Below are 25,312 nucleotides of genomic sequence, written 5' to 3' on the forward strand. Positions count from 1 at the left end.
TCATGCCACCAAGATATGGGGTGGGCAAGACAACTTCCTTCAAGTGGCCTAGAGTCTAGTGGAAATGAAGAGCCAACAATGTAATTTCAATGACCAACAAGCACTGTGGAGGAAGTAGAACAGGCTAACTTCTATGGTGGGGGTAGGCTGTTTATTTAGATCTGAGAAGGTGCCTCAAAGGAGACCATGGACAGGAAAGGGATGATGGGTACATGTGGAGCTGGCAGAAGGACATTCCCAGGAGCAGAGGGTGCAAAGGGCCAGAGGCAGAACAAGCACAGAGATATGGGCAGAAAGAAGGCTGATGTGATTGCGGTGATGACACTGTTAGCTGGGCACTGCTCTGAGTGCCTTCAGTGGATTCATGCCTTTAATCCTCATTACTCTGCCCAGAGGAGGGTATTATTAGCCCCATTTCTCAGATGTGGAAAGTGAGGTACAGAGAGGTTAACTTGCCCCAAAGTCACACAGCCAGGATTCAGGCTCAGATAGTCTGGCCCTGTTTTTAACCACCCTGTGGGTGAGAGGGAGACATGAAACTTGGAGGGCATTAGGAAGTCTCAAACTGAGAACAGGGGTTAGAGTTGAGTCCGTGCGTAACTGGAGCCCAGGACGGGCAGCTTCAGAGCTCAGTTATAGCAAAGCCCATGTTCCCCTCAGGGCCTTCTCCCCTGCTCCAGCCTCAGGCAAGTGCCCCTGTTCTCCTTTCCTCTGACTCAGCCACAGGCAGTCAACAGCTAGACTGCTGATATTTGATTTCCACGTGCTGGCTGGTGGTGGGGATCAAATAGCAAAGATGGGGGGATCCGCATTGCTGCAGAGGCCTTTGCCCTTCACCCTTCCTCAGCCCAAGCTCTTCTGTTTGTCAACAGGAAAGGGGTGGGCTGAGGTCGAGCAGGTGGTGACGAGGGGCAGGCCTGCAGGTGGCCGCCTGTCTGCACAAGCTGGGCTGCTAGTGGCAGGCGTGAGACATCCCCGCTGGGGGGTGTTGAACTTGGCACTAGGGGATGGGATTAACCACCAGGGCCCAGGCTACTTCTCACTCCCCTTAGCACCTCCTGCCACCCCCCATAAATGTTAATGAACTCTACCCTTCTGGCCCCTCCCAGCTCCCTCGCATCAGGGGAGAAAGTCAAAGTTTAGGTAGACTCAGGCTGGACTACATAAGAGGGTCTCTGCCTCTCTCTCCCTCATTCCTGTAGCTCTTGACCCTTTGCAGGAAGTGTCCTTCCTCTTAGCTGATGTGATGGATGGTAGTTTTGACATCATCGCTTGTGGCCATTTCCTTTTGAAAAATTAGGAAGCTGAGACCAGAGAGGTGAAGGAACTTGCCACAGGTCACACAGCCTGGAACGACCTGGGCCAGGGAAGAGGGACAAAATTCAGAGGCTAGGCCTGAAAGATTCCTCACTTGGGGCCCATCACTAGGGTTCCCATGGGGTAAAGAAGCAAACAGAGTCAGAAACCAGGCCTGCAGGTGCAGAATAGGAAGGGACGAAGAGCACAAACAGGCTACCCAGCAGTGCCCCAGAGTCCCTGGCACCAGCCCCCTGGCTGAGCCCCAAGGCCAAGCTTGACAGCGGGCATCTGTTACCATGGAGACCCAGGCTGGGCTGGGGGCTGGCCAGTTAGAGCAGGCCCTTCCCCCACTGACAGGAACCAGGCTCTCTGGCTCAGAGACCTTGGACCTGGATGGAACTCCTCACACCCGGCTCTCCTCACTGCCTTCCATTCCCTGAGCTTACCCCACCACCTCAGACCCCAAGTTTAAGCCTCTCCGCTCTTACCTGTGAGTCCTAGGGATTGAGGTCAGAAGAAAGTAGCTCTTAATACTCTTCCAGGGAGTAAGAGCAGGTGAGGATGAGGGCATGGCTTCCATAGAGGGAGCCGGCACCAATCACAGTGGAGAGTTAGAATCGGGATGTTGCCGTGGGAGAGACAGAGTTTAAATGGGGCCCCCAGTGATGGTGCCAATGTGGAAAATGGAAATAACCAGGGGGACTATTGGCACCTTGTCTAAGGTACTGCGCTGCTAACTAGCTGGGAGACCCTCTCTGGACCTCGCGGGTGAATGAGGAGGTGGGACCAGATGAAGAATCTCTTAAGATCCCTTCCAGTTTTGACATTCTTTCTGATTGCCTCCAGGGCTTCCCAGGTGGCACAAGTGGTAAACAGCCCACCTCTCAACACAGGACACATAAGAGACATGGGTTCCATCCCTGGGTCGGGGGGAAGATCCCCTGGAGGAGGAAATGGCAACCTCTCCAGTAACCCTCTCCAGCCTGGAGAATCTTACGGACCGAGGTGTTGGGTGGGCTACAGTCCATATGGTCACAAAGAGTTGGACACGACTGAGGTGACTGAGCACGCAAGCACGCATGCTGACTGCGTCCAACCCGGGGCACATAGTTAGAGACATCAGAGCCAGGGACAACACTGCACCACCCAGGCCAGCTCAGGCTCAACTCACCCTTGAGCCCCCAGCGGGGCGCCTGGGGTGGAGCTGGGAGTGAGCATGGAGTTGGACCCGAGGTGTCCCTGCTTGTTGGTGAGTGGGGAGGGGTGGCAGACAACTTTGTGGATTGTTCCAGCTCAGGAAGGTGAGAAGGAGGCCTGAAGGTGAGAGTTTCTCCCTCTGCCTCATCTCTTTAGGTAAATAAATCCCCAGCCAGCACTTCCCCTTCTCTTCCCAACCTGGGGGCACTGTGACTTCCAGGGAGCCTAGAGCTGAAGTGTGAGCTTCCCCCAGAGATGCCCCCTAAGCACTAGCCCCCTCCCACAGCCACCATCAGCCAACTTCTGCAGGGAAGGAACCCTGGTGTAGAGTCCCTGCTCATCAGCTTCCAGGACCGGGGATATTGGGTCATCTTGAATGGGTGCTGTGCTGGGCCGGGAGGGCGTGGACACAGTAGAAAGAATGCATGTGGAAGAGAAAGAGCAGGGACTTTGGAAACCTGACCACATCATTTGCTAGATGGGTATGTGGATGCATGTTAGTCGCTCAGTCATGTCTGACTCTGAGACCCCATGAACTGTAGCCCACTGAGCTTCTCTATCCATGGGATTTCCCAAGAAAGAATACTGGAGTGAGTTGCCATTTCCTTCTTCAGGGGATCTTCCCAACCCAGGGATTGAACATGGGTATCCTGCAGTGCAGGCAGATTCTTCACCATCTGAGCCACCAGGGACTAGCTGGGTGATCCTGAACAAATGACCTATCCCTGTGCCTCAGTTTTCTCACCTGCAGAATGGGGTGATACTTGGCATGGTACTGGGCAGTGTGGGACCACTGGGAGGTTGCTGGGCACTTTATCCCAGACAGCTGCTGGGGGATGAGAGGAGGAGGCAACAGGCTCCTCTCAGCTCCCAGAGGCACTAGAGATGGCTTCTGGCCTGGGGGGAATGCCAACTGGGGCCCAGAAAATATATCTCTGGCTTCTGCTTAAGCGTGACCATCTCACTGGGTCCTCTAACATCCCGAGGCATCACTGTGCCCATCTCTCAGAGGAAACTGCGGAGACCCAGAGGCAAGTGGCTGATGCCTGCTCTCCTCCAGGGGATCCACCCAGAGCCCCAGCTGTGCGGTCTCCCTGCCCCTGGCTCCCAAGTTGGAGCACCCCCTATTTGCTGCTAGTCTGGAGAGCCTTAACCCCTCCTTCCCGGTGACCAGACAGCAGATAGGGGGAGCAAGGGGTGACAGAGGCAGTGGAAGCGCCTAGCCAAGCCCACCTCCTGCCCCCTGGAGGGAGGTTCCTCCTTTTAAGGCTGCTCCTGGTAATTTCCACCCAGAGAGCCAGAATCAGCGACCCCAGGCCTGGACTGATTGATACCTGTGGCTCACCCTTGGGGAGGTGGGCCAGGAGGAGGAGAGAGGAGGAGGGGCCCTGCCGTTGAGGTCCTTGAGGGTCTGGAACAACGCAGGAGCCTGTCTGCCTGATCCAGGAGCCCCCATCAGCTCCATCCTCTGCGCTTGGGTAGCCCCCCCAGAGGCTGGCAGCGCCCCGCCAGTGGCTGCTTTGCAGGGAAGGTGGACTCCTCACACCTCAGTCTCCCAATTATACCCTCCTCCCCCTCCCCTCTCCGCCCCTCTCTCCTCCTCCCCTCCCTCTCCTCTTCTCCACTGAAAACCTGTGGCTAGAAGAGACCTTGGCTTCTCTGGGACTCTGCCCCTGGGGACTGCCCACATCTGCTCCTGACTTTGGGGGCAGGAGGGCAAACGGCCCCAAGAAATCTCTCCGGCAATGGGAGCCGCCCGCTTGCTGCCCAACCTCACACTGTAAGTGCACTGCTCTCGACCCCGCTGTCTTGTTGCCATTTCCAGCCTTGGGGGCAGACTTAATGGTCCCGGGACTGCCATGAGGACTGCGGGGTGGGCACCTGGTGTACCCTTGGGCTGGCTGTTTTGGCACCCACAACCAGGTCCACCTTGTCTCCCACACAGGTGCCTGCAGCTGCTGATTCTCTGCTGTCAAACTCAGGTAGGTGGGCATCCCCCCACTACCCCCACCTAGCTTTTTCCCATCTCTCTCACCCTACCAATGCGGGGGTGGGGGTGCAGTCTCCTTTCGGTGGACAGAGGCATATCCTAGCCTCTTCCCAGTGCAGGAGACTCTGAGGTTTGGGGGGCTGGAATGGCATGGGGTAAGAGATTTGGGGATTGACAGACGTTTTCATTTCAGCCCAGTTCCCCTGGGGTCTCTTCCGCTCCCTCCATCCCTCCATCCCTCGACACTGGGTTCCCCCTAAGGCTAAATGCACAGGGGCAGCCAAACCTGAGGGATGGAGCCTGGGAGTGGTCGGAAGAGGGCGGAGGTGATGGCTCAGGTGAGGCTTGTGTCAATACTTGCAAGTTCCCCAGAAAGGACAGGTTTCCATGCAAAACCACCTGTGTGCACCACGCACCCCACCCCACTCCCACCAACACAGATGTCCTGCCAGTCATAGTCCTGGGGGGCATCTCGTGGGCACTCAGAATGCCCAGCCAGGGCAGGCGACTCCTTACCTATAGGGCAATGAGGTCAAGCCCAGAGGTTTGTATGGCACAAGATTCAAGGGTTTGCTTCTCCACACCCCCCAACCCCAAGTCAGCCTCCCCCCAGCCTCAGCCCCCGTGCGAGGCTCGGTCCCTTTTTGTGATCCTCCATAAAAGTGCAGCTATTAAAATGCACTGGTCCAGAACCGCTCTGGGGAGACATCTCTTGGCTTTCCCAGGCCAGAGGCCGGCTTCCCTTCATAGCCAGTGGGGACTTTTTTTGAAGGTAAATGCCTTTTCTCTGAGCGAGGGAAAGGGGCTGCCTTTGAAGCGGTGGGGGGGTGGGAGAGAGAGAGACACCCCCCCTTTTCCTTCCCCCTTTTGCTCTAGCCCCCGTTCCAGGCCTTTTGCTTCACACATCCAGGGAGAGCAAGAAGAAAGCCCCCAGCCCAGCCAGGAGGGGGCTGGGGGTGGGCCCAACCTGTTCAGGAGGGGGAATTAGCACAATGGTGTGGCTGGCCAAGGCGTTTATGGCCTGGCTGAGGCCCCATTCAGGACTCCAGGAAGGTGGCAAAGCTGTCCTTTCCCCCTTGAAGTGCCCCCTCGCCCCCCTTGGTGGGGGGCCAGCAGGCCGGACCACAGCCATGCTTGAGGAGCCGTCTGACAAGCAGCTGTCTGCGGCAGGGGAAGGGGAGGTCCCCCACACCCCCACCCTGCAGCGGGAACATGAAAGGGACAGGCCAGGTCCCACGGGGAGAGCGACTTGTGGGCTGTGGGCTGTTGGGGGGGCGTGGGGCTGCTTTTGTACAGGGCTAGAAGGGGGATGGGGAGAGGAGGGGGTTTGGGGGAGGGGGCCCCCTCTCTGCTCCTGACCTGGAACAGACAGACAGAAGGAGGCTGCCCGCCAAGAGGGGCGGAGGGTCTGAACCTGGGCCAGGAGGCTGGGGCTGGGGACGGGCCGGACCCCCTCCCCCTGGCACGGAAGGCAGGTCCCCCACCCCAAATGCTGGCCTCAGGTTTTCTCAGGGCCGTGGAGAAGTGGGATGGGCAGACCCTGCTCTCACGGGCTGGGGTCGTGGCAACACTCCCGGGCTGTGGGGAGCTGGGGTCTGCCCTGGGCAGTGACACACACACATGAAGGGTTAACCCTGCGCAGGTTCCCGAAGGTTCCGCTGTCAGCCTGGAGCTGCTCCCTCACCTCCCGCTTCCTCCAAGCTGATACTTCCCACCCCTTCCTCCAGGAGATACAGGCCCCTTACAGATGCGGGGGCTGGGGGGTCTAGCTCTGTCCAGATGGTTGCGATTGAGCTGGGATCAAGGTGGACTCAGGAATCGGGCATGGAAAGGCTGTCCCAGCACAGGCCAGCAGGATCCATGTGGAGAAACATTTTAGAGCTAGAGCCGGAGCTGTCAGCTGGGAAATGTCATCCAGGTGTGCACCTTGCCGGAGAGTGAGCGGGCAGGAAGTGGTCTGCTGCTTTCCCATTCAGCGCTGCAGATGGATAAGGAGAGACCATGCTGGAGAAGGCACTTGTCCTGGCTTTGTATGGAGCACAATGCATGGTGGCAACAGCCCCTTTCCCCGCTGGGGAAGCAGTGGGAGGCAGTATCACCCCCGCCTGGCAGGCGGCCTCCCAGAACATCCCCTGGGCCCCCACTGATAGTACCTCTCTGCCTTCTTCCACGAAGGAGGCCTCTCAACCCTAGAGCAGGGAGGAATGCTGGATGGGGCAATGGCTTCTCCAAGGCCCTGAGCACCCAGGGGGAGTGCCAGGGGAGATGGGTGTGAGCTCAGGAGTTCTTGGTTAGCAGTGTAAAGAGGTGTAAAAGAAATGCTTCCAGGGGCCCAGCAGGAGCTACAGAGAAGAGTCTTAGTGTCCCCACAATGGTCCATAGACCAGCTGCTGTGTGTGCACATACATGTGTGGGAGCGTGCACACATCTATGTGTGTGCATGTGCTAGGCATGGGCTGTGCAGAGGACTGGGGAGAAATCTGGTCACCCTGGCTAACAGAACCAAGCCCCTGACATTTTGGAAAAGGGACAAGCTCCCATCCTAGAGGCAGGGCAGGGGTCTGTCACTAACCAGCTATGTGGCCCCATGCACCTCCTCCCTAGATCATGGAGATCATATAGCACCAGCTTGAAGCTTCCTTCCAGCTCCCAGGGTCACCATTCCAGACCTGAACTGTGTCCCCAAGTGTCCCTTGAGCCTGGGCAGCTACCAGTCCTCTGCTTCAGGGCAGATGAGGACCCAAGAGGTCATGATGACTGGCTTACACACTGGCCTGGGAAGGTCACGGCCAAGTGCCCCCTTCCCCCACCCCCCCTACTTCACAGGGCAAATGACCTGCCCCCACCACACTCACCTCCGCACCCCTCCCCCGGATGGACCTGCGGTGGTGTCACCCAAAGCAAATTGACACTATTTTTCCCTTGGTAACCGCAAAGGGGGAGAATCACCCGTCTCCTAATTTTAACCAGTACGTGAGGGACCAGGGCGCCATGACTGACCAGCTGAGCCGGCGGCAGATCCGTGAGTACCAGCTCTACAGCCGGACCAGCGGCAAGCATGTGCAGGTTACCGGGCGTCGCATCTCCGCCACCGCCGAGGACGGCAACAAGTTCGGTGAGACCCAGCCCTCCTGGGAGGCCACCCACACCCCTGTCTAGCCTCGCCTGCTCCAAGGGCCTCCCCATGCCCCTCACCCCCACCCAAATTCAGAAGTCAGGCCCCCTGCTGCACCCCTGGGCTGGCAGCCCCAATGGACGGAGGTTTCTCCCCCTCCCCACAGCCAAGCTCATAGTGGAGACAGACACGTTCGGAAGCCGGGTGCGCATCAAGGGGGCTGAGAGTGAGAAATACATCTGTATGAATAAGAGGGGCAAGCTCATCGGAAAGGTGAGGCCTGGGGGACAGGGAGTAACAGATGAGTCCGTCTTCCTGGGGTGAGGGCAGGCCGGGTCCCGCAGCATCCCACCACCCTCTGCTGGGCCCCACCCAGGACTGTGACTTCTGCTCTCACCCCACCATTCAGCCTCTCTCTGATCCCTTTAGTCCCTGTGGGTCTAGAAGCCCTCTGAGAACACTGGCTGATCCATAAGGATCCTTGGCTCTGGTTTATGAGGTAATTTCTCAGTATAGTGAGGAAGAATTTTAGCACCTACATCACGTGCCAGCCCTCGTGTTGAGGGCTAAGGGCTGATCAGTGTTGAGAAGGCCAGAAGTTCCCATCTTAACCCTCGCCCAAGGTAAGTGCAGTCCACAGGCTCCAAGTGGCAAAATTCATACTAACCACCTACTAGTGTAACCGCTAGTCACTCTCTCTGTAATGGTGGGTCCAGAGTTGTGCAGGGAGAATTCCATTTCCTTTTGCATCAGCCCATCCTGCATTCTGATTCTGGCTGTTCTCAAATATTTGCTTATTTTTGTCAAGTCTCAGTCTTCTCATCTGTAAAATGGGCATAGTGTCAAGATTATCTACAGAGCCAGATGGGTGGATGCCTGGTTCTTGACATGGTGTTCTACACACGTTTACCCCTTCTTTCCATCACACTGTTGCCTACCCTCCCTCCACCCACCAACACCATTCACCCAGATCGAGGACTGTTCTGCTTTAGGAGTGCCCACTGAGTATGCACTGAACTGCATAGTTACCTTGATCATTACACCCAGCTGGATAAACCAAGGCTCAGTCTGGCTACATACCTTGCTCAAGGTGTACAACTTAAAGGACAAGGTTGTATTTAAGTTCAGATCCGACATCAGCAAAGTTTGTTCCTCCCTCCACCTCTGCCTCTCCATCAAGGGTGCCCACCTCACCAGGCAGACATTCTTGGGCTCCCAGTCTCTGTGGTTCTCTCCTTGGTCCTATAACACAGGCCCATAAGGCAGACGCCAGCCAGGGTGGGCAGACAAACTCCCCTTCTCTCTTTCCTACCCCCGGCAGCCCAGCGGGAAGAGCAAAGACTGCGTGTTCACCGAGATCGTGCTGGAGAACAATTACACGGCCTTCCAGAATGCCCGGCACGAGGGCTGGTTCATGGCCTTCACACGGCAGGGTCGGCCCCGTCAGGCCTCCCGCAGCCGCCAGAACCAACGAGAAGCTCACTTCATCAAGCGCCTCTACCAGGGCCAGCTGCCTTTCCCCAACCACGCCGAGAGGCAGAAGCAGTTTGAGTTCGTGGGCTCGGCCCCTACCCGCCGGACCAAGCGCACGCGGAGGCCACAGCCCCTGACGTAGTGGGGACCGGGGCTACCGCCCCTCACTCTCGGGCTTTCCCATTCCCCTCCCTTCCTAATCCAAAGACTGGGCTGGGGGTGGGGGCCGGGGAGCCAGAGCCCCCAAGGGGGATGCTGAGGACCACCGAGCATCACAGCCACCCTCCCACCCCACCCCCGCTGGAAAGGGGCAGGACTGCCACTAACTAGGGCGGCTCCCCGAGGCCCACGTTGGAGTCTCCCCTGAGGGTGGGGCGGGCCCCCGGGAAGGAAGGTAGAAAAGTCAGGCTCCCTGAACCGAATGGGAAAGTCAGCGGATTCAAGGCTCCTCAAATTCTCCTCCCCGCGTCTCCCTCAGTCTGCCCCCAGCCTCCGAATTCCTCCTGGCCAGACGGTAGGAAGAAAAAAAAAGAGGGAGAAAAAAAAAAAAAAAGAGGGCTGGCCATTCTTCACATTCCACTACCCAGGCCTGCACCCCCATCCCTCAACTCTCAGCCCCGGAATAAAACCATTTTCTTGCAAACAGGTTATCTGAAGGGGCGCGGGGGAACGGCAAAACTGAACTGGGGACAAACTGGGACAAACTTCTCTCCGAGAGGAGAGGAGGCGAGCGCACAGGCCCGGGCGTGGTGCGACAGGTGGAGGCCGGCTGGGCCCCACACGTCCCCGCAGGGGCAGGGGACACGGACAGGGGCAGCCAAGAGGGAGGGATGGCCTGCAGGCCCCGCACCTCCACCCCGCGGGAGGCTGGCGGCCCACGGCGCGCCCCTCCTCCGCGGGCTCGAGTTTCCTGGCTGGCACCGCGCGTCCTGTGCGACCTGCTGGGGCGCAGAAACCCCAATCCTGGGGCCGGCCGGAGCCACCGGGGCCCGAGGCCGCTGGCCGGGCAGCCGCGGGCGCTGCAGCCTCCTCGCCGGGCGCCAGATTGCTTTTTTCCGGTGAGGAGGTCGGGTGGGGGAGGAGCGCGGAGGGGCAGAAGGGGAGGGAAGGCGAGCCCGCGTCCCGAGCGCCCAGGTCCCCGCGGGGGCAGGGCGGGGGCCACACCTGGGGGAAAAGGCGATTAGAGGCTGAGGCTAGAGAAGGCGGGGTGTGCCGGGCGGCAGGGGCAGTCCTCCCCCGCCTTCCTCCCAGCCCCGAGCTCCTCTGGTGGGCTTTCCAGACGCCTCCAGGTGTGCATTTGGGGAGTGGAACTAAGAGGCCATAAAACCCGCCCCTTTCCTCTTTTGCCACGGCTTTTAATCTTGTCAAGGGGGGAGGCCCTTCCTAGCTATGGCCCCTTCTCTGCTCTTCTCTCGGAACACTTCCATGAGCCTTCTCTTCTGCGGATGGACCCCCCCCCCCCCCCCCGCCCGCCGCTCCGCCAGCCTCAATTTCCCTTCCCTTTCTGCGAAAATGTTAAGAGGAGAGGGGGTGTGGATTTTGGGGAGAGAAGAAAGGATGAAAGACATCCCTTTTTCCCCCTCTTCTCCCAACAGTGGCCTAAAAATAAGGAAAGAATGGAAAGTGGGTGGGGGATGGGAGCTGGTTTAGTCAAAAGGGGAGGTGAGTGGAGTGTGGTCCAAGTGGATGGGGGTGGGGGGGATCAGTCACCTTTCCCTGGGTGAGAACTGGAGCCCAGGCTGACACCCCCAACTCCTGGGGAATTTAGACTGCCATAGCCAAGAGGGAGGTCCCCAAGCCATTCTCCCTCCAGCTTGTCATAATTGCTTTTCACTAGGTTGCTTTTTCCTCTTCCCCCCCAATCACAAAGAGTCTTAATCCTGGCGGGGACTGCGGGAAACGTGTAGGGGTCGTTTTCTGCGGGGGAGAGTAGGGAGGGTGGTCTGGAACTACTGCACTAACAGGCGAGTTCAATGGGATTTTCAGGGAAGGGGCAACGCCCCGCAATTACCTGAGGACAAAGGGTTGGGGCCCCAGGTGTGGAAGACTGGATTTGGGGGGCTGAGGGAGGGGGCTGAGAAGGAGGTGTGCTGGGGAGGGGGAGTTCTTACAATCCCTCTGATTTCCGCAGGAATTTGAGACATTCTTTAAAACTCTGGACCATTTCCCCCCAGCCGGGCTCTCAGGCCCACCCCCACCACTCCCTGGCTGGGGTTAGAGAGAGCTTCAAAGGTGCACGGGGCCCTTTGTCTTGCCTCCCCTTTCTTCTCTGCCTTTCTCCGGCCCCTCCCTCCCTCTCTGTGACCTCCCCAGCTCAGACAGGCCTCTGGGGGCCGGCTCCAGAAAGCCCTCACTGTTTCCTTTCTTGCTTTTTGAGGTGGTGAGACCTGACGGGGAGGGACAGGGAACGGGGAAGGGAGAGAGAGGAAGGCAGCTGGGGAGGCCTGTACCACCTCAGACAGTGCCCTAGCCCCACCCCCACCCCAAGCCTGGCAGGTCTCGCCCCCACTTGTGGTTATGAGTCCCCGGCTGGCTGGGCCCTTGGAGCCATCTCACCACACCTTTTCGTGCCTCTGCGGAGTGCAGGCTCTGCACCGGTGGGGGGTGGGGGGGGCCTCTTCATGCTCTGTAGAGATACGGAGAGTGCGTAGAAAAAAGAGTATGTTCAACTCATTCCCTCCTACTTGGCAGTGATTTCCAAGATGCTAAAAGGAAGAAAGCAAAGGAATGGGTCTCTAATAATGGGACCTGGTGTGGGGACGTGGGGGGGTTGCAGAGGTGGGATTGAAAGTATCTGTGACTGTGGCAGGAATTTGAAGGAGAATTCCCACAGACCTCCGATGGCTGCAGCAGCTCTGGTTGCTTCTGGGTGCGCTAAGTATTCCAAGCCAGTGTGAGGGTTGGGAATGGACATGGTGGGTTGGAAGACACTTAGGGTGAGTTGAACACATCCGCTTCAGGGAGGGTGTGGCAGGAGGGGGTTGGTGGCAGCTGGCCTCAAATCCTGTGCTCCGTTTAGGATGCCCAAGAACTCTGGCTAAGAATAGCCTACCTATTGATCTCACCTTTTCTGTCCTGTCCTCCAAACAGCCAGCTGAGGCAGAAAGTCAGGGCAGAGATCCTCTCACGCTTTAGCCCTCCAAGCTGGTTTCTAACTAACGTCTGTCTATTCAGTCTCTCTGACTCCCCTGGCTGTGACTTCCCAGTCACCCAGCCCCAGTCTCACTACCCTGGACACCTGGAAGGATCACCTGTCCTGGAAGCTCTTTCCTCCCCGGCCCCTCCAGACCTTCCTTCCTTCCTTCCTTCTCTCCTTCTCAGACTGTTTCTTTCCTGGCCCTGCTTCATAGAAACGTGCCCTGAGATTTGCGCCACTCTCTTATTCCCCTGTCTCTTTCTGAGAAAACCAGTGTGTCAGCCTTGCACCCAGCTGCTTTCTCCACCAAACTCTGCACCTTGGCTGGACTTCCCAAGGTGCAGAGACACTGAGCTCTGTCTCAATGACTGCAATGGCTTTCCACATGGTCTCTCTCCTACACACACGTTCCTCAGGACATCACATAGTTTGTTCAACTCGCCTTGCTTTCTCTTACACCACAGCTCTGCCTCTATCACACCATCTCTAGCAGACTCAGCATGGCTTGCAAGCCCCTGCCCAGTCCTGCCCACGCCCCCGCTTCAGCCCTATCCTTCCAGCTCCCCTTCAACAATGCTGGCAAAACTACAACCCTTGCCATCCAACAGGCACACTGAGCCTGTCTTGTTTGGTTTTTTTTGGCCATGCCACGCAGCTTGTGGGATCTTAGTTCTCTGACCAGGGATCAAACCCTTTCCCTCTGCAGTAGAAGGGCAGAGTCCCAACCACTGAATTGCCCAGGAATTCCCGCTGGACCCATCTTTGCTCATGAGTTTCCCATTGCCCAGGATACCCTTCGCCAGCATGCTGGCATGTCCAGACCACAGCCATCTCCTCAGCTCCACAGATGCCCTTCACTCCCCCAGGGACAGTGGCCATCTCTGCTGTCCCTGGTTCCTCTGGCCATAAACTTGCCCTGGCTTTAGGGCACATATCACGGCTTTTCCAGAACTGTACTTACTATGCTCGTTTCATGGTTCTGCGGGACAACAAGGGACTCCGATGTAGATTTAGTCAGTCTTTGGCTCCCCCATAATACCCAGCACGGTATGTTACACAGAGTATTTATTGAAGAAATAAACCAACTGGAGACCCAGAAAGAAGTCCAGCACCTTGTGGTCCCTGAAGGTGGAGGTGGGATGAAAAGTCAGAATCCTGCCTCTAAGCTCCATCCTTAGGTGGACTTGAGCAGGAGGGGCCCTAAGCAGTTAATCCAAATATTTATGTATTTCCTACAACATACAACCGCTGTGTTAGTCCTTCAGTTACTAAAAAGATGGACAGGACAGTGTGTCATCCTCTGTCAAACTCAAGATGCTGAAAATTTAATTGAGGCGGTGGTGAATAAACCTATGGGGCTTCCCAGGTGGCCGGAATGGTAAAGAACCCACCTGCCAATGCAGGAGATGTAAGAGATGTAGGTTCGATCCCCGGGTTGGGAAGATCCCCTAGAGGAGGTCATGGCAACCCACTCCAGTATTCTTGCCTGAGAAGTCCCGTGGACAGAGGAGCCTGGCGGGCTACAGTCTACAAGGTCATAGAGTTGGACTCAACTGAAACAACTTAGCACATAGGCTATACCTATAAAAAGGCAGTTCTTTAAGGACTGTGGGAATCTGTCTCTTACCCCTAATGGATGTACCAAAGATTGCAAAGTGGCATTTGGTACATTCGTGGGAATTCCCTAATGGTTTAGTGATTAAGGATTCGGGCTTCCACTGCAGGGGCGTGGGTGTGATCCCTGGTCAGGGGACTAAGATCTCACATGCCAGTGTGCCAAAAAAAAAAAAAAAAAAGGTGGTACATCCAAAGAGTGAAAGGGGAGGAAGTAAAGACATTGATGGGTACTGAACTTCCAAAGAGTGAAAGGGGAGGAAGTAAAGACATTGATGGGTACTGAACTCCAGAGATGTGCCAGGCAGCACACAAGGCCAGCTCACATGGAACCCCTCATTTAGTGGGTGAGATTATTCCCATGTCATGTGTGGGTGGGCTCAGATTCCGAGATGTTAACTCACCGACGCCCGCAGCCAGGGAGGAGGACAGTCCAGATTCTCTCCTGTCTGTGACATCTATAGTGCGATGTCCTCCACTCCTTGGCCAGGCACAGTGGCTCCAGGGATGTATACAGGGGGGCGGTGCTGGGAAGGGCTGGGGTTTGCATGATCTTGAAGAATGAACAGGATCTCTCTTAGCAAAGAGGACCCGCAAGGGGGAAATACTGAGAGTGAAAACAGCAGGGGAAGAAGGGCTTCAAGACAGGGAAATGTTGAGATTTGTTACAGGGCAAGGAGGAGCTGTGAGCAGTGAATGGGTTTGGCTGGCACTGAAAGTTTGCATTCAGGAAGCAGCAGGAAAGGATTGAGCCACAGATTAGGTCTCTGCTGCGGCAGGAGGAGATGGTGAGGGGCTTTGAGAAGGGAGGTGACCAGGTGCAATTGTGGGGTAAGGGATTGGAGGAGAGGGGCTGGTCTGGGGCAGCCGCTGGGACTAAGGTTCTGGGGTCTGACAGTCAGTCCAGTGCTTGGAGATAGGGGATGTATCTTCCAAACTGATGAGAAAGGCTCACTCGGAGGCCCTTGTCTTTCTTTTTGTTCCACTGGTCCAGTTCTCTGGCACTGGCCCTTCTTAGCCACCTCGGGGCCCAGCTAGCCTCTCCAGGAGTTAATGTTTAGACCTCCTCAGCAGGTCATGCAGAGGGCGGGGCAAGGGGTACTGGAGTGAGACCAGAGGAGGGCATAGGCCCCAGGGAAGGGGCAGGCTGCAGGGCCAGCATCCAGTCAGGACAGCTGGCACCAGTGACCTTGCTGGGGAAAGAACCAAGAACTAGGTATCTTGGGCCTGGGACCACCCTCCTGAGAGGGGCAGGAGCCCCCATCCCCTTCTGTGGACTCCAGCACCCATCCTCAAGGCCTTGAGGCACTGCTGAGCCTAAAGGTAAGCTTGCTCCTCCTGTTAGCAGCCTCCTGGGTGCAGCCCAGAGGTGCCCAGGAATCCTGCCCGGGCCCAGCTCACAGGTAACCTGGTGTTCAGGGGTGCTTGCTTTGGGATTTAAGCTTTTGCCTCCAGTCTCCTCCCAGCCTGATGTGGTGACCAGCAAGCAAGGGGGAAGATTGGACCATTCTGCTGGCCTTGAGGAGTCTGGGGCCTCCCCAAGAGGAGAGGGCTAGAGGCAGAGCAAGTCTCCCCGTAGGGCAAGACCAGAGATGAAGGGAGGCAGACGAGGGAAGGGCCTTCTGGCCTGGCTGTGCCCTCGCAACACACACACACACACATACACACACACATACACACATCAGGATCCCTCAGCAAGGAATGACCTTGACAGCTACCAAGCCTCGGGTCGACAGAGGGAGCCCTAACTCCGCAGTCCCCTCGGCTCCAGGGCTGGCCCTCGGGAGAGTTTCACCCATGGTATTGGCCTGCCCCTGGATGGACATTCCTACGGACTGAGGGACAGTGGGGATGGGCCCTTTGGGAATGAAAGAGCTCTCTTTCTAGTTCCGACCTTCCTCTCAGTCGGGGGAATGAGAGGATCTATGGCTGGGAGGAGGTGCTCAGAGACAGTGGAGGGGTGGCACCGGGAGGCTTCTGAGCCCCGTGGCCTGCGTGCCCAGCCCCACCCACACCCAGGGCCTCTCCTTCCTGCCAGAAGCCGCCCTCTGACCCTTCAACAGAAGCCATCCCTCCCTTGTTCCTACCGTTCTTCCCAACTCCAAGCTGAGCTTTCTCCACTGGGGGATGTTGCCCAGTGCCGTCTCCCTCCCCAAGACGGGCCTGTTATCTGGCCCTGAATTAAGGTTCTCCTGAGGCCACCCCAGAGCCAATCCCAGAGCCTTATGGAAGGAGAGGGAAGGGGAGAGTGGTGGGGCTCCTGAAGCTCTCCCACCCCCACCCCAGCACTGAGGCCCCCTCCATCACCGAAGAGGAGGCAATAGGAGTCACAGCCGCCTCCTCCCCCCTCCCTGCTGCTGCTGCCTCCTCGGCTGAGCTGGCAGGTTGTCTTGGCAACGGGAGGCGGAGAGGAGATGCGCCGAGGGATGGAGGTGTATGTCACCGAGGAAGCCGCTGTGCTCCTGCCCCAGGCCCCAGGCCCTTGAAGGTACCAGAGACCCCCCCATCCCCTCCCCCTCCCCCTGCCCTTTCCCCTCGGCCCCCCTACTCTCTATCCAGTGTGCTTTTTTTTCCCTGGGGAATGCTCCACTCCTATCTATTCCTCCTGAGCCACCTCATTCCAGGCCCCTGGCCCCAGCTGTCTTTCCTGGCGACAGCTCATTCCAGTCCTACCTCTGGGGACCCTGGCACCGGAAGGCGAATCTCCTGGAATGGGGTCTGGGGGAGGGGGTAGCACATGAAAACAGAGAAGGAGCCGAAGTAGTGGGAAAAAATGAAGAATTCTAAAGGGCTATCTGACATTTGGTCTCCTGGAGTGGGAGACGGAGGCTGTGCAGGACTAGGGTGGGGCCAGGGCAGTAAGGGTGGGGCTGCAGGGTCAGAAAGCTGAGAGGCCAGGCTGGCTGTCTAGAAAGGCCTGTTCCCCTCTGCTGGGTGTGTGGCCTGCTCCTGCCACATCACAGGTGCACCTCTTCCTGCAGCATCTCCTGGTCTTTTTCTCATGGTTCCATGGATCCTGTGTTTCTCCCTGTCTTCCCATTCCGCGGTACATCCAACAGCTAAGCCCAGATTCTTTCCACTCTTCCTCAGCCACTCAGCGACCTGTCGTCTTAATTTCTTTCTTTCTGGAGCCCATCCTTCAGGATTCTTTCTTCTCTGTCTCCCACTAACCCAGACACATCTCTCCCTTCCTGTCCCTACCTGTCCTCTCCTGCCCTACTCTCTTTGAGAAAGAAGTCCCAGAGCACACTCTCACCTGTCCCCTCACGACCCTCCCCCTGTGATTTTTCCATTCTGTTACCCCAGAGCCCCCTCCCCAGATTCTAGATTTCCCCAAGGACAGCTGATAGCATCAGCTGAACGGCTGTGGGCAGTGGTTACCAGGGCAACGGTAAGGACTGCCTAGGTAGGCAAGTGCACAGAGGTGGAGAGGGGGCAGGGCTAGGGCCAGGGTCAGCTGGCAGGTCTCCCTCACCTGCTCCCGGGGGTCACACGTGAACCAGACTCTGCGCTGAGCCCAGAGGGAACCAAAAGGCCAATGACAGGGTCCCAGAGTGGGGGGTGGTTTTCCCAGTGTCTCTGTTCCCACAGTTCTACGCAGGGGCCTGGGCATGCCCTAGCAAGAACTTCTCTTTTGAAGACCCTGCCCTGGAGAGAGAATTGCTTACTTCCCACTAACCACCGCTGTGCTCTATCCCCCAGAGATTTGGGTTATGGAAGGGCCAACCAGGTCTCTTGTCCTGAGGACCTGGTCTCCTGAATCCTCCCATTCTGTCCTCCCCAGGAGAGGGTTAATCCTCGGGTAACCAATTCTGGCATCCAGCCCACACACCCCTCCCCTTCGCCATCTATGGGCTTTCACACCCTGGGGGGTGGGGGCGGGGAGGGGGAGGCTGGGACCCCAGAGGCCAGGCTGGTGGTGGGTGATGAGTGGGAGAGACAGGTGCTTGGAGAAACCAAGTGTCGTCACCCCTTCTGTGATCAGTAGAGCCCCCTCCCCTGTCCCCCACACAAACACTGGCTGTTTAGGAGGCTCGAGGGGCTGTGTGTGTGAGCGTGAGTGTTGCTGGGCAGGGGGTGGGTGTGGGAAAGGGAAAAAGGCCAGCGGCTGGCCGTGTCTGCTTCCGATTCTGCTTCGTCATGATGCCTGGTTAATGCTCCTCTTGTCTGAAATGGATTGAGCTGCAGCGAGCAAGCGAGGTGGAAGAGCCGACACACAAACACACACCCGCAGGCCAGCGGCCACACGCTATCAGCTGGAGGTGGGGAGGGTGCAGGAGTGGGGAGCTGCGGCCCGCCCTGCCGCCGTCTGCATGGCCTGCCCACCCGTGCACACGCCCTCTTGCCTGGCCAGGGATCGAGATCCGGGATCAGCGGAGGAGTAGGGTGGGGGTGAGGGAGTGGAGGCCCAGAGGGTAGGTCCCCTCCTTCACCAGCTCCCCACCCACTCGCCCACCCCAAGCCGGCTTTTATCTGGTTATTTGTACTCCGGGAGAGCACGCTGGGTTCCTGGAAGAGTCTCCTATTACCTGGACTCTGAGCAAAAGCTGCAGCCCCGGATCTGCGTCTGCCCCTGCCGGCTTGGGGCCTCAGAGCATTTGGGCCTCAGTGTCTGGGAAGAGGTAGGTGGCAGGACCCCCGACATCTCCCCCGCATTCCCCTCCCCGCCTCTCTTCTCCTCTGTGGGCATTTTGGCCACAGCACCTGCCTAGAAGTGAGGTTCTGACTGGGGGTAGGAGTCCCTGGGGAGGGGTCAGCTGTGGCCCCTTGTTCAGTGGGAGAATGGGCTGGACCCCGAGGCTAGCCGGGTTTGGTCTGATCTACCTCCTTCTGATTTGAGGGGCTGGGGTGAGCCACGGTATCACTGAGTAGCCCCCCTCCCCTAGCTATGCTGGCCAGAAGTCCCAATGATGGTGGGTTGTAGGGGGTGGGGTGTCGCCTGGTTGGGTTGGAGAGCTTTCTGTCTTTGCTGAATGTTGGGAGGGGAGTGGGGGTTGCCGGTCTGCCAGTCTCCTGCCACCTTGCCGCAGATGCTCTTGAGAGGGGAGTAGTTCACTCAGAGACCTGAGTGCCATTGGTGTAGGGCCTGCTCCTTGGGGGAGGGGCCCAGGGAGCCCCCTTCCAGCCCTTAGCTGGCCAGACTAGGTGGCAGGGCGTGGCCACAGGCCTGACTACGGTGCTGTCTCGGTGGTGCTCTCTCAGTGCGGGCTGTAGAAATGCTTGAAGGGGAGGTGGGTGCGGGGGAGCTGAGCAGATGCAAAGGCACCCAAGGAGGATCAGAAGTACCCCCTTGCTAGCTCTGCCCCTCCCTCTGCCTGGCAGGCCAGGCTCCCTGCCCTTTAGGGGCAGAGTGTTTCCTTCCCAGGGGACTGGGTTGCCAGGATGCGAGAGTCAGGGGAGCAAGGACAGGTATGGGAAAAAGCAGGCAGTCTTGCTTTGGGAAGGAGGGGACACGGGGAGTGCCCATGGGTTGGGTAAGTGGGGGCTCTGTGTGCCTTGCCATGCACATGCTTGGGGAGGGGGTGTCAACCCATGGGGTGGGTGACTGTGAGCATGGAGAACAGCAGACAAGGTGGGGCGTGTGAGCGGGTGTCAGAGGTACCGCATGGCAGCGTGGGGGGGCCTTGCTGGGAAAGTGGGGGCGTGATCTTGCAAGCAGCGTGTGTTTGCTTTGCAACTGTGTTTCAGCAGGGGCTGCCTGTGTAGGTGAAGTGCCTGTGCCCCTAAGCGGGGGTCTGCGCTCCGTGCTGCCAGCCTTGCCATGGCCACATGTCCAACACCTGAGCCAAACTGTCCACCTGGGGGTGCAGGTCTGAGGAATTCCTCCTTCGGAGCTTATGCGTGTATGTAAAAACCAGAATAGGGATGCCCCCAGGATTCAGGAAACTGAATTTGGGAGCCCATCTCCCTTGCATCTCCCCCAGCCCTATCCATCCAGCTGGTTAAAGTGACACCACCACCTGCCAACAGGACCAGCTATAAATAGAGGCCAGAGCAGGAACAAGCTGAGGACCAAGCAAACCTGAGGGGCTGGGGGGCATAGAAAGAGGAGCCTCTTCAGAGCTGGGGGTGTAGATTGAGGATACAGAAACCCAAGAGAGAGCTAAAAGAAACCGGAAGATGAGATGCATATTTGAGGGAGGAGGAGGAAGGGGGAGCCTAGGGCCGGGCCCTGCTGTCATCAGAAGGGGCAGCAGGACCTTGAGCAGATGGGTTCCCAAGACGGGACCCAGATTTTGGGCCCTCCTGCCCCTGTGTGATGATGCTTCACCAGAGTGTGAGAGGGTGCTGTTGGGGGTTGGCATTAGAGGAAGCTCAACCCTACTCCTAGCAGATAGAGCAGGGCTTAAAAATAGGGTGGGGAAGAAGGATAAAATGAGAGGAGGGGAGTGGGGATTCCAACAGTCTTAAAAAGGTGCAGGCGCAGGCTTGGCCAGGATGTTTCCATGAACCACCAGCCCAGGGTAGGGGGATTTGAGGGGCGACTGTGGGTGTCCCGCGCTACCCAAACACAAACACAGACACAGACCCCAGCCTCAGGGCCTCCCCTGTAGGGCCAGGCTGCTCTGGCCCACCCTTCCCCTCTCCACCCTGGGATGCTGTTTTGGAAACTGGTGACCTAGCTGGATCCTGCCTTTATTTCTGGCATTGAGTTGTTGCCACAGTAACTGCGGGGGTGGGGCCGGGAGGGGGAGAGGGTGAAAGGGAAACAGAGCCAAGGGAAGAAAGATGAAGAAAGGAAAGAAAAAGGGGATGGAAAGCAGAAAGAGCGGGATGGGACTCAGAAACGGGGTGAAGCAGGCAGGGACACTGTAAATGAAATTGGTGAAAAAGGAGAGTAGAATCATGCCCACCTGACCCCCAACCTACGGGGACAGCCTGCCCATTGCGTAACCTGTTTAGCCCTTTACTGTCTGCACAGCCAGCCTCTAGCCTGGCTTCTCCCTGCCCCAGGGCACAGAGCCCGTAGGCCAACCTCCTCCCCCAACCCCCAGCCTCTCTGTTCCTTGTCCACAGGCCAGTTCAGCGAGCCGGATTTTGGTGGCTCCGCAGTAGCGCACGGGACCCCAAATCCCAAGTCCATATTAAAGTGGGATCTTTGGGGACCCACGGAAAAGAGCATTCATTGGCTTTGACGCGAGATAGACCTGGGTAGGAATTCCAGCTTGACTTTTATGGGTAGGTGCGGGGGTAGGGGCGGGGGGAGTTGGCAAGTCAATCTCTCAGCCGTATTCTCATCGCCTAATGGGGAGACGTAAGCGTGTGTGAAGCTAGAGAGGATGGGTGCAAGTCCCTGGCCCAGAGCAAGTGGTGGTTGGTTTAGAATGTGGGCGGGGGAAAGCTGACTAGAGGATCCAAACCTCGGGTCGAGCCTCCGTTTCTCAAAGTCCAGGGAGCCGAGGCAGGTTCAGCTCCTACCTGGAACCGGCCCCCGCGAGGATGGGTGGGCGGGCCTTATCACCCAGGCCAAGCGGCTCTAGTTGCTATGGAGACGGGGCGGGCGGTGTGAGGTGGAGCCGGGCTGGGGGCTCAGATAAGGCGCAGCTGCACAGCTTGGGGAGGGTGGGGCGGAGATGGAAGGACTGGGAGCCGCGGCCCAGCTGAGATGGCCCTTCCGCCACCTGGGCTGGCCTTCCTCCGCGGCGCTTTCCCTTTCCTCTCATTGCGCCCTCCCTTCCTGCTGCAGCCTGCCCTCTTGGTCTGTACACCAGAGGCAGCCCGGACCTGGGAGTGCACGTGCATAGACGAGGGGTGTGCACCGGTTGGGAGCAGGCGCCGATCGAGCAGGGGCAGCTGGTGCGGACGCGCGAGGAAACTGGCTTTGGGAGGGGCTACGCGTGGGTGGAGTAAGCGGTTCGCGGTCATAAAACGTGATTTGAGAGAAGCTACGAAAACACTCCCTCCGTCCCTCCCTTCCCCCTCGCCCTTCCCTCCCCCCACGCCCCTACTCCACCCCGAAACATTTTCTCTGCTGGCTTAATATTTCACTAGTAAGACCTTCACTCCTTCAGGTTAGTCCCGAATTAACATGCCAGGTTCCCGAAAGGGTAAGATATTAACAATTGCCGCAGGGTGCTTTCCAACACACCAGGCGCTGTGGAGAAAGAAGGTGACTCAGAGCAGAAAGCGAAGAGACCCAGCCCAAGGGATGAGGCGGACGCTGTGCAGAAGGGGCTGGGGCCAGAGCGGGGACATCGTTATTCTGAATCATTTGAGTGGCTGCGCCTGTAGGACCGTGTTCGTGCAGGGGAGAGTGGGGCGTCTCAGTTCAAGACCTTGTAACCTGTGACCTGGTTCACGGTGGCCCTCTTCCCTCCCTCTCTGGGCAGTAACCACTCTGATGGGCAGTCACTGCCCCATGCTGTAGCCACCCGCAAATGGTGTTCAAGGGAAGGTTGCCTGGGCCACCCCCAGCTTCAGCCTGAGGCTCCAGGACACGTAGAAGGTCTGTTCTCCCAGATGCTCAGCTGTCCACAGGCCCCACCATGACCCTTACAGTCCTTTCTACTCTCTTCAGCCTCTGCCTAACCCACCTGGGCTTACCTGGTGGCTCAGATGGTAAAGAATCCTCCTGCAGTGCAGGACACCAGGGTTGCATCCCTGGGTGGGGAAGATCCCCTGGAGAAGGAAATGACAACCTACTCCAGTATTCTTGCCTGGAGAATCCCATGGACAGAGAAGCCTGGCGGGCTACGGTCCATGGGGTCACAAAGAGTCTGACACTACTGAGAGACTAACACAACTGAGAGACTAACCCTTTCACTTTCAACCCTCGTGTTGGGTCTACATATGGCCTTCTCTCAATTTTCTTGGGAAAATAGAAGCCTCCTGATTGGGATTTGCTACTGCTACTGCTAAGTTGCTTCAGTCGTGTCTACTGCTACTGCTAAGTCGCTTCAGTCGTGTCCGACTCTGTGCGACCCCATAGACAGCAGCCCACCAGGCTCCGCCGTCCCTGGGATTCTCCAGGGAAGAACACTGGAGTGGGTTGCCATTTCCTTCTCCAATGCATGAAAGTGAGAAGTGAAAGGGAAGTCGCTCAGTCGTGTCCGACTCTTAGCGACCCCGTGGACTGCAGCCTACCAGGCTCCTCTGTCCATGGGATTTTCCAGGCAAGAGTACTGGAGTGGGTTGCCATTGCCTTCTCCGATCAGCTCCCTCTAAATGCCCCTAGGTTGCAGTTACCAACTTCCCTTTCTTCTCCTTTCAGAGGAGCCATAATTTCTTTCTCTCTACTCTTCACTCCCCACTGAGAGCCTTTACTCCTCACTCCCCACTGCTTACAAACCTTTTACTGAAAAACCTTCAACCAGGCTTACCTCCTCCATAGTTACTCTCCTGCCTCCTGCCTGCCTATCACACTTCTCAGAACTGCCCCTCCCTGGCCTATGCCTCCTGGCCACCTGCACCCCTCCACCCTGCACCCCATTACTAACAAGGAGGCTTCACGCTTCCTTTGCGGATGCTCTCAGAGGCTGCCAGGCCTTGACAGCCAAACTGGTGAGCTGTATCTCCTGTACACACATCTTCCCTTCTCTGGGCAATGGACTCTGGGCTTCTTAACATTCTCTCTCTCTCTTAAAAAAAAAAAAAAAAAATATATATATATATATATATATATATATATATATACACACACACACTTGGCTGCACTAGGTTTTAGTTGAAGCATGCAGGATCTTTAGCTGTAGAATGTTCCCTGACCAGGAACCCAGCTTTGGGAATGTAGAGTCTTAGCCACCAGACTACTTGGGAAGTTCCTACATGACATTCTTTCTCAACCCCTCTTTCCCTCCCCAAATGCCTTTCTTTCCAGGTGGCACAGTGGTAAAGCATCAGCCTGCAATGCAGGCAACTTGGGAGTCAGGGCTTCCATCCCTGGGTCGGGAAAATCCCCTGGAAAAGGAAATGGCAACCCACTCCAGTATTCTTGCCTGGAAAATTCCATGGACAGAGGAGCCTGGTGGGCTACAGCCCATGGAGTTGCAAAGAGTCGGGCACGACTGAGCACAGCACACACCACCCTTTCTCTCATATTTATTGTACCTTCACTGTTTATTAGGTCCTTTACTGAAAACAAAGAATCACTAGGTATACCCCCAGCCCTCGTCTTCGCCCTCCCTTTCAGGCCATCTCCAGCTCCTTTTTGCTTCTAGTCCTCTAGGTACTTCCCAGAATGCTATTTTTGATCTTCTTTCTCCATTGGCAATCTCATGTGCAGACTACCACCTCTAGCTAAAATGGCTCCCAAATTTGTGTTTCCCGCTACTGCCCCCACCTCAATATCAACCTGGCAAGAAGTGAACTCATTGCCTCCCCTTCTCCTGTCACTGCCTGTCCCTCCTTCTGGTGGGGTTTCCAGATCCAGTTCTGTTTTGCACATTCTGCCTCTTCGGCCCCAGGCCCAAGTCTAGCGCCTCACCATCCCCTGCCTGGACTACTGCCATAACTTCCTGGCTGGTCTCTCTGTGGACCTGTCTAATCCATCTCCCAGTCTGCAGCCAGACTCATTTCCCCAAAGCACTGCTTAGATCTATCACTTCTTCATTTTGAAAAAAGTTCCTAAGCATTCCATAGCCCCAGTTGCCCACAGAATATATTCGGAATCCTCTAGTCTAAACTCAAGGCATCTACAGTCTGGTTCCCAGCCTCCTGCCCTAAAACTGTCTCAACCTCTTGAGCTCCACAGTTCAGCCATGTTTGCTGTCCCCAGACAGACATAGTGCTTCCCCGTGTCTCCAGTTTCCATCATGCTGCTATCTCTTCCAAGGATCCCTTTTTGGTTTTTCCAGGATCTCCAATTAGGCACCTTTCAAGGCCTGCCTTAAATACCTCCTCTTCAAAGAAAGGATTTTCTTTGTGGCTCAGTCAGCAAAGAATCTGCCTGCAATGCATGAGATGCAGGTTCGATCCCTGGGGAGGGAAGATCCCCTGGAGAAGGAAATGGCAACTGACTCCAGTTTTCTTGCTTGGAAAATCCCATAGACAGAGGAACCTGGTGGGCTACAGTCCATGGGGTACCAAGAGTCAGATGTGACTTAGCAACTAAAACCACCAACACATCTAAGAAAATTTTTTATTCCCCCCTCTTGATACTGATTCATCTCTCCTGTGACCTCTCACAGCCCCTTATACCATCTTTTTTTGTTTTGGCTGCACTCCATAGTTTGTGGGATCCTAGTCCCTCAACCAGGGATTGAACCCTGGCCCTCAGCAGTGGGAGTACAGAGCTCTAACCACTGCATCACCCCTTATACTATCTTATCTGGCATATGTAACTGTTTGTTTGCAGGGGTATTATCTACACACATGGTCTCATTTCTAGAGGGGCAGCTTAGCTTCTTTGACTTATCATTCTATTCTCCATAAGACCACAATGGTCTGTGGTCATTGAAGAATAGGTGCTCAGAAAGTGTTTGGTGAATGGATGGATAAAACAATACACAACCCAGTGGGTAAGTGGATGTATGTATGTATGGGTAGGTGG

General features: G+C 56.8%; 2 protein-coding genes across 15 annotated transcripts in view; both read left to right on the top strand.

Annotated features, from left to right (window-relative positions):
* The first annotated feature begins 4,137 nt into the window (after positions 1-4,137).
* Positions 4,138-9,717, top strand: FGF17 (fibroblast growth factor 17). Of its 2 annotated transcripts, none has more exons than XM_086416158.1 (5): positions 4,138-4,276; positions 4,442-4,478; positions 7,424-7,601; positions 7,768-7,874; positions 8,923-9,717. In XM_086416158.1, exons 1-5 carry the CDS (start codon positions 4,242-4,244, stop codon positions 9,214-9,216), a joined length of 651 nt encoding a protein of 216 aa, XP_086272284.1. In that variant the 5' UTR covers positions 4,138-4,241; the 3' UTR covers positions 9,217-9,717. The 2 variants fall into 2 exon arrangements, with proteins under 2 accessions (XP_086272284.1, XP_086272285.1); XM_086416159.1 differs by having other exon boundaries at positions 7,457-7,601.
* Positions 9,718-9,993: 276 nt separating this feature from the next.
* The window catches only part of DMTN (dematin actin binding protein), a 32,181-nt gene continuing 16,862 nt past the window's right edge, over positions 9,994-25,312 (top strand). For 3 of the 13 annotated variants that reach the window (XM_086416145.1, XM_086416146.1, XM_086416147.1), the window contains exon 1: positions 18,212-18,446. The gene's annotated coding sequence lies outside the window, so the exon portion shown is untranslated. Of the gene's footprint in view, positions 10,133-14,957; positions 15,148-15,903; positions 16,313-18,132; positions 18,447-20,852; positions 21,004-25,312 lie in introns of those variants that run through there. The other 10 variants (XM_086416139.1, XM_086416140.1, XM_086416143.1 and 7 more) reach the window with 10 other exon arrangements.

Source organism: Bos grunniens, chromosome 8 (assembly GCF_055505025.1).
Source record: "Bos grunniens cultivar Pamir isolate PY7600 chromosome 8, Bosgru_T2T1.0, whole genome shotgun sequence".
NCBI lineage: Eukaryota > Metazoa > Chordata > Mammalia > Artiodactyla > Bovidae > Bos > Bos grunniens.

Bases quoted from the DNA above. Each gene is read 5' to 3' on its own strand.
- FGF17 (XM_086416158.1), top strand. From the start codon at position 4,242: ATGGGAGCCGCCCGCTTGCTGCCCAACCTCACACT. The intron at 4,479-7,423 runs GTAGGTGGGCAT...GTAACCGCAAAG, and splicing joins TTCTCTGCTGTCAAACTCAG to GGGGAGAATCACCCGTCTCC. The intron at 7,602-7,767 runs GTGAGACCCAGC...CCCTCCCCACAG, and splicing joins CGAGGACGGCAACAAGTTCG to CCAAGCTCATAGTGGAGACA.